Source organism: Quercus robur, chromosome 10, assembly GCF_932294415.1.
Source record: "Quercus robur chromosome 10, dhQueRobu3.1, whole genome shotgun sequence".
NCBI lineage: Eukaryota > Viridiplantae > Streptophyta > Magnoliopsida > Fagales > Fagaceae > Quercus > Quercus robur.
In genome coordinates this window covers 39786467-39795276 of record NC_065543.1, presented here as the reverse complement: position 1 = coordinate 39795276, position 8810 = coordinate 39786467, and the positions used below count along the sequence as shown (strand labels likewise).

Sequence of the window (8810 nt, the reverse complement as noted above, 5' to 3'; positions counted from 1 at the left end):
ATGATATTTTCCTAATTGATGATGTTTATTATGAATTGGGTAAAATATATTAGATGCTCTATTTATCAAGTAACGACAAAAAAATGTTTTTGTTTATAGGTTTAGTTTGATTTGTGTTGATACTAAGCTTAGATTTGATATTAAAGGCTGGTCTTGGCCACAAATCTGAAAGTCTGGCTTGGGCTGTACCCATTTTGACACACAAACGTTAGGGATTAAAATGGTAATTAAGGTCCTTATTCTTACAAGCAGACATAACAAAGCATCAATGCATCAGCGATAAAAATATCTTTACTATGTATATTATATCAATGTAGCTATTCACAATAGATATTATAAATGACATGAGAAACTTTAGAAGAATCTAAATATTATTGCAGCTGCATTCAAACCACGTGGTAATAGAAAATCCAAAGAAGCCAACAAAAGTTTTGCAGCCATATTTCGCACATGATTGATATCATGTCAATGAACAACTTAAAACATCATCTACAACATAGAAAAGAACCCCTCTCAACACATAAAGAGGGCCAGGGTTAAGCCTCTAGATCTTAATATTCAACTTACACACGATATTGTACAAGCTACTAGAAAGAGTTCGGAAACTACATAAAAAGGGCCACTGTCAAGCCTCTAGATCTTCATATTCAACTTACACATGATGTTGTACAAGTCTACTAGAAAGAGTTCGGAAACTTGAGTAGCCAAAAGTTCAATAACTTTCCCATGTAAGTATTTCGGATCACCACGCCATCCATCTTTATAATGGACATGAAGGTTCCTAAGATACCGCAATAGCTCTTCCGGCGTTGTTGAATATGGTTTATTGCCGAAGTGCAACACCTTCTGAAGGGGAGTGTTAGGAGGAATTCTTTGTGTCCAGCCTTGTACTTCTTGAATATTGTTAAATTCTTGTCTCATAGAATTCTGAATAGATTGTTTAGCATGCAAAAATTGCATCTGAACACGTTCAAAATAACTAAATCTTAACTTCCAATGCCACAAAGATGGGTGATTAACAATAAGTTTCCAACTGTGTGAACTCACATCTTGTTGTTCAAGTAGTTCATGTAGCTTCTGCAGATCTTTTGGGCATCTCAAGCTACGCTCATATTTAATAATTTGATTAAAAATGACATCTAACACCGCAAGCATGTCATTTTTCTTTCCCTCTTCGATTGCTTCGCTGTTAGGAGCAGCAAAATATTGATTCAATTCACAATTTGCATGTATGAGGAAGACACGTTTAATTTTCTCGTGATCACTTCCAATCACTGATTCATCATATATAGCAAAATTTTCAGGATGATATAAAAAACCATGAAAAGAATTATCAGTGTGAAGTTCATAAACCGCACGGAGTATGCCTTGTATAATTTGCCTAGCCTCCTCATTTGGCCGATATACATTCCACCTCTGATAAATCGGACACCATTTATTTTTTGTGTTCTTCAACCAATCCTTCAGCGTAACAGTATATTTTCTATGGGTGAGAACAAAACACTCTTGGGGGTTATACCTAGAAATATTATGTGGACCGAGCAATTCAGAATCCAAATTATATTTCCACCCATTACCACAAAAATCTGGTTCCACCTTAAAATCAATATGCTTTGATGAATAAGGATGACTACATTTAAGCATAATCTTACATGATAGCTTTAGAGGTGTAGTAGCTTCATGAGATTGTCTCGCGTTCTCCTCTAACGATCTTTTTCTCTTCCTCATGGTCACTGCTACCTCATCATCATCATCAAAGTCCAAACCAAAGCTTTCAATCACTATAATCACAATAATCAATCAATAAGCAATAATCTATTTATTGATATAAAGCATGTAACATTTATTATTACTACACTTTTTTTTAGTCAAGTCAGCAGCCACATCATCCTCTTTCTCTCTCTTAATGAGTATTATAAACTGGTTATAAAAATAATTTCTTATCAAATATTTGAAAACAAACCTACAGCATACACATACATCACACAGGACATTGGCTAGTAATTTATAAAAATCAAGATTCTAATCATAAACTCTCAATTAATCAAAATGAGAACATAAATAATCAATATCCAATCAATTCGAGAGAAGAAAGAGATAAATTGGAATAGATTATAAGGAATTTTTAAGAATATTCCATCTAGATTATCTACTAACACTTTGTTCATTTGGATAATATTTTTAGCGTTTTACAAAGTTTGTATTGTCATAAAATGTTGGTTAATCTGAAAACATTTACAACTAACCATAAAATTCTTTGTAAAATTTTGTAAAATGCTTCACAAAAAAGAAAAACTTGATAAATATTTTACAAAAACACACATTGGCTCCTTCTCTCATCTGGTGGTTGGGCATCGATTCACTGGTTGGGGCTTTTGATGGTAGTTAGGAGGCATTTGTTTTGATGGTTTGTATTTGAAAATTTTTATGTCACATCAAACACCAAACACTTAAAAAATGTTTTGAAATGTAAAAGGACAAGGTTTCTCTCCAAATTAGTTTGGAAAGAAACCTTTCAAACTCTTCCTATATCTTTTTATTAGATGAGAATTTTGAAAATTTAATTGTTGGTTTGCATGTTCTTTATGTTCTTAACATGCAAGTCAAATTTTGTTCAAATTAAATGTTATTTATGTTAGGATCATTGGCTAAGTGAGTGAGTACAGGAAATTGTATAATGAGCTATTGTATCATATAAATGCTAAACTATTAGAAGTTAGTTGAGATTCCTATTCTGTTAGTTAGTTACAGCTAAGGGATAGACATGTACAAGTATATAGAGAGTACTTGATGTATGAGGGCATTAAGTAATAAAATAATCTCTTGTGTCAGTTACATTATATTCCCCTCTCTCTCTCTCCCCAGTTTTTGGAGGCTAGCTGCCCTCGAAGTCAATTTCTCCATCACAGGTTCTAGTTTTACAGAACCTTATCAAGTGGTATCAGAGCAATTTGATCCTGTCATTTCCACCATGACTGAGACTCGTTTCATTGCTACAATAAATGAAGCAATTGCATCCTTGAGAACAACTTTAGATCATCATACCAAAGACATACAGAAAATTCATCACACACTTAACGTGCATACTCGTACTCTGAACAAGATGAATCAGCAATTAGCATTGGTGTTGCAGAAGCTGAGTTCTAATTAAGATAATAGACCATGCAATTCCTTGAGCTCATACTCCACAACCCAGTTTTGCAATTGTTTGTGCCTCTCGCCCCATGAAATTGGAATTTCCAAGATTTTGGGGAGAGAATCCCACATCTTGGATTTACAAGGCAAACCAATACTTCAAGTATTACAATGTTTCACCTAATGAACAATTGGTATTGGCTTCCTTCCATATGGATGGGGAGGCTCTCATTTGGTAGCAAGATTGTGAAGAATCTAGAATCTTTGATTGATAGGAAACACTGGTACAAGCTTTGCTGCTCAAGTTTGGTACCACTTCCTATAATGATCCAATGGAAGCTTTAACAATGCTCGGACAAACTTCAATTGTGGCAACTTACAAGGGTGAGTTTGAGGCTTTGTCAAATAGAATCAAAGACTTATTTCCACAACATAAACTAAGTTGTTTCTTGAGTAGCCTTAAAGATGAAGTTAGACTACTAGTCCGAATGTTGAACCTCCTACATTGAATGAAGCTTTTGGTATAGCAAAGACCCAAGAAAAATACTTGATGGGGTGTAAGAAAGCATCAAGGTGTGGCATGATTTAGGTAAGTCTTCTATACTTGGTATACCTCCCAAAGTTACTGGTTTTATAGAAGAGAAAACAAGAATACCCATTAAAAGATTTCACCCGCTCAAATTGAAGAAGGAAAGAAAAAAGGGACTTTGCTATAACTGTGATGAAAAGTAGGTATTAGGGCATCGATGTAAGAATGCCACACTGTTTTTGTTAGTAGGTATTAAGGTGATTCAAGATTCAGTATCTGGGGTGCAAATTACTGAGTTGGGAGAAGGACTAGTAAATAATGTTGAAGTTGTGCAGGAAGAGAAGTTAGAAGCTAAAATAACCTTGTATGCTCATGTTGGAAGTCCTTCACCTGGAACTATGATAGTCAAGGACAAGATTCTTAGAGAATGTTTAATCATTCTCTTGGATTTTGGTAGCTTTCACAATTTCGTTGATGCTGCAATAGCAATCAAGTTGCATAAATTCTTGAAGTTAAAGCAGCTAATGGTGAGATAATCAAGACAAAGGGGCTGTGTAAAGATGTTATTGTGCTAATACAGGGCTATAAGGAACTTACTAAGAAAGGTCTACTTGTTCACATAGCAGTGTAGTCTGCTACAATCGATCAGTTTCAATGCCCAGCTGCTATTGAGTCTTTGTTGCAAGAGTTTGATGGGGTATTTGCTACACCAACAGGTCTACCACCTCTAAGGGGCCATGAACACCAAATTAATCTCAAGGAGGGCACCCAACCAGTTTGCCAAAGACCCTACAGGTATCATTATTACCAAAAAACTAAAATTGAAAAAATAGTAAAAGAATTATTGGAGGTGGGGTCTATTAGGAATAGCTAAAGTCCTTTTGCTTCCCTTGTCCTCTTAGTAAGAAAAGCATTGGCGTATGTGTGTTGACTATAAGGCCTTGAATCAGGCTACAATCAAAGATAAATACTCAATTCCTGTCATTGATGAACTCTTAGATGAATTGCATGGAGCTAGCCTTTTTTCTAAACTTGATCTAAGATTAGGTTATCACCAAATTAGAATGAAAGAACATGATGTCCCTAAAACTGCTTTTAGAATCCATGAAGGACATTATGAGTTTTTTGTAATGCCATTTGGTTTGAACAATACCCCTTCCACATTTCAGTCCTTGATGAATGAGGTTTTTAAACCTTATTTAAGGAAGTTTGTGTTAGTATTTTTTGATGATATTCTAGTTTATAGTCAGTCCCTGTCTGACCATGTTGAGCACTTGAGGATTGTATTGGCATTGCTGGCTAAGCATCACTTGTTTACAAAAAAAATCCAAGTGCATGTTTGCTTATGAGGAAGTGGAGTATCTAAACCGTATTATCTCAAGGTATGGTGTTAAAAATGACCCTAGAAAGACAACTGGTAAGCAATAGTGGCCTATTTCTAAGGATATTAAGGCTTTGAGGGGCTTTCTTCGTCTAATTGGCTACTAAAGAAAATTCATCAAGGGTTACGGTCAAATAACAACACCTTTAATTGCTCTGTTGAAGAAGAATTCTTTTTCATGGACTGACAAGGCTGAACAGGCTTTCAATCATCTCAAGTTAGCTATTCCAATCCTCCAGTGTTGGCTTTACCAGATTTTCTCAAACCTTCACAATGGAATGTGATGCCTGTGGTTTTAGGTTGGGTGATGTCTTAATGCAAAATAGTAGGCCCATAGCTTTTCATAGCCAAGCTTTGAAGGGAAAGACTCTTACTCTCTCTACTTATGAAATGAAAGGGAACTCCTTGGTTTGGTGACAGTAGTAAAAAAAATGGAGGCCAAGACTAATCAGGAGAGTCTCAAGTTCTTGCTCGATCAGAGGGTTGGCACTCTAGCTCAGCAGTAATGGATTTCCAAGCTTATGGGGTATGCTTTCATAGTTGAATACATGAAGGGTAAGGATAACTTGGTAGCTGATGCATTGTCCAAGAAGGAGGGTGAGGACGGTGCTTCCTTTAGTGCTTGTACTTTATGCATTATCTCTTTTCCTACTCCTACTTGGATAGCTGAACTTAAGGATAGTTATGAGTTTGATCTTGACCTATACCAATTGCTTCAAGCTTTTCAAACTTGGGGGGGGAGGGGGGGGGGGGGGTGGGGGGAATTCCCAAAAGGTTCACATTGCAGAATGAGCTCTTATTATACAAGGGTCAAATCTATTTGGGGCCTAATAGCCATCTTAAATCTTCTGTCTTGCTGCACTATGTGCACAACAGTACATTAGGAGGACATTTAGGCTATCTGAAGACCTCGCATAGAATTTAACAAGATTTCCACAGGGCTTGGATTAAGGAAGGACTTAAGGAAGCATATTAGAGAGTGTGACACCTGTAAGCATGAGACTTGTAAGCCAGCTAGGTTCTTCAACCTTTGCCCATTTCTTCTACACCTTAGTCAGATGTAAGTATGGATTTTATTAAGGGTCTTCCTAAATCCCATTTGAAAAATGTGGTTTTGGTAGTTGTGAATAGATTGACTAAATATGTTCATTTCATTCCTTTAGCACATCCTTACACAGCTTCCAAGGTGGAAGAATTGTATGTGCAGAATGTTCTTAAGTTACATGGAATACCAGCTTTTATTGTAAGTGATAGGGATCCTACCTTCACTTCACAATTCTGGAAGGAATTGATGCAACTGCAAGGAATAGAACTAGCCATGTCTTCAGCCTATTATCCACAGACAGATGGGCAAACTGAAGTGGTGAACAAGAGCTTGGAGCAATATCTGAGGGCATTTGCAGTTGATAGATCTACTGCTTGGGTTGGTTGGTTGCCTTTAGCTGAATATTGGTTCAATACCAATTTTCACACCTCCACTAAAACAACTCCTTTTGAAGCCTTATATGGTTATCCACCACCAAGATTAATGGATTATGTTCCTAGAACCACTAGAGTGGAGACAATTGGAATGCACCTTAGGTCTAGACAACGGATATTGTCATTGCTAAAACATAATTTAGTTTTAGCTCTAGAAAGAATGAAGCTACAAATCGATAGGCATAGGTCTGAAAGGTCTTTTGAAGGAGGGGAGCGCGTGTATTTGAAGCTACAACCTTATAGACAGAAGTCAATTAATCATAAAACTCTTGGCAAGCTAGCTCCTAAGTACTATGGGCCATTCCAAGTTTTGCAAAAGATAGGAGAAGTAGCTTACGAGTTGAACCTATCCTCCAGTGCCTTAAGTCATCCAGTATTTCATGTGTCCTGCCTTAAGGCCAAATTGAGATAGCAAGTCATTCCCATTCCTACCTTACCAGATATTACTGTAGAAGGCACTGTTAATCTTAAACTTGTTACAGTGCAGCAAGAGAGGTCTCACAGGCTTTGAAACAAATCCATCGCTCAAGTATTAGTCCAGTGGCAAGGAAGCAATCAAGATGATGCACTTGGGAGAACTTATACAGTTTACAACAACAATTCCCTCACATTGTAGGCAAGGTGCTTTAAAGGAGGGGATATTGTTTGGATCATCGGCTAAGTGAGTGAGTGCAAGAAATTATATAGTGAGCTGTTGTACGATATAACTGCTAAACCGTTAGTAGTTAGTTGAGATTCCTATTTTGTTAGTCAGTTAGTTACAGCTAAGGGATAGACATGTACAAGTATACAGAGAGTACTTGATGTATGAGAGAATTAAGCAATGAAATAATCTCGTGTCAGTTACGTCCTATTCCTCTCTCTCTCTCTCTCCAATTCTAGGAGGCTAGCTGCCCTTGAAGTCAGCTGCTCTATCATAGGTTCTGGTTTTGTAGAACCTTATCAATTTACTATTCGATACATAAACTTATTTTTATGCATAACGTAAGATCATAGAAACTTAAATTTAAACATTTGATTGATAACATAGCTATTAATCTTTGATATTCTTGAAAAATTTTCAAGTATAAAGGATATAATAAGATCATGTAATCCAATAGTTAGATTTTCAAAATTCACGTCTAATAAAAAGATATAGGAGTTTGAAGAGTTTTTTTCAAACTAGTTTGTAGAGAAATATTTTTCAATGCAAAATACTTTCATTGCACTAAAACAAACATGAGTAAATCATCCACCACTTTGGTATCTATGGTATCTTATTGAACAAAAGTGGTGATATTGTTCCTCCGTTGATCAAGAATTTTGATTTCAAGATTGATATTTGATAAGAGGTTAGACCACACTAATATCAATCCTATGGAAGTAAAAAAGGCTATCGCCCAGGCTTGGTCATTGCAACCCCTCTATGAGAATGCACCCCTTTTCCTGAAATTACAGGGCTACTTTGCCGAGTTTCTATATCTTTGATTGTTTGAAATTGTAAAATATCTTAAAACAAACACAATACTAAAAAACGCCCCTTTCTTTTATATTCATTGAGAACCATTGATTTTGTATATGATTATATTGTGAATAAATGATCTTAGCATAAGCTGCAACTCGCCTGCATGAAGCCAGAATTACTATAGATAGATATTAATTCATCTAGTAAGATACCAATTTTATTTCTATTTTGAAAAACCATATCATTGCATTCCATTTTTTCATGATCTATGTGTTCCATTCCATTTGTTCCCATCTTTAAAAACTCTTAAAGATATAAGTGAAAACTAGGAAAGAAAAATAACATCATGAAAATTCATCTATAATGGATTTAAGGGGGAAAAAAATACTAACCAGGATGAGATCGAGCAGAATTGATGAGTTCAGCGTCCATATCTTTAGCTCTCGATGAAAGGGGAGACTACTAACTAGAGTAATAGTCAATAATTGGGTTGTCAAAATTCTAATCAATATGACCCACGATCACTAATAATCCAGATGAAATGGGAGACTAATGACTAGTCAATAACTAATCAATATTACCACAATCACCAATAATTATGCAGATGAAAGGGGAGGCTACTGACTAGAGTAAAAGTCAATAACTGGGCTGTCAAAATTCTAATCAATATGACCCACGATCACCAATAATGTAGATGAAAGGGGAGACTAATGACTAGTCAATAAGTAATCAATATTACCACGATCACCAATAATTATGCAGATGAAAGGGGAGGCTACTGACTAGAGTAAAAGTCAATAACTGGGATATCAAAATTCTAATCAATATGACCCACGATCACC

General features: G+C 35.9%; 1 protein-coding gene across 1 annotated transcript; it reads right to left on the bottom strand.

Moving 5' to 3' along the window:
* Positions 1 to 415: 415 nt before the first annotated feature.
* LOC126703309 (uncharacterized) lies at positions 416 to 8587 on the bottom strand. Its single transcript, XM_050402273.1, has 2 exons — positions 8361 to 8587; positions 416 to 1781 (listed from the first exon to the last, which is right to left on the bottom strand). The coding sequence occupies exons 1-2, from the start codon at positions 8398 to 8400 to the stop codon at positions 634 to 636; spliced, it is 1188 nt and encodes a 395-aa protein (XP_050258230.1). The 5' UTR covers positions 8401 to 8587; the 3' UTR covers positions 416 to 633.
* Positions 8588 to 8810: the final 223 nt, after the last annotated feature.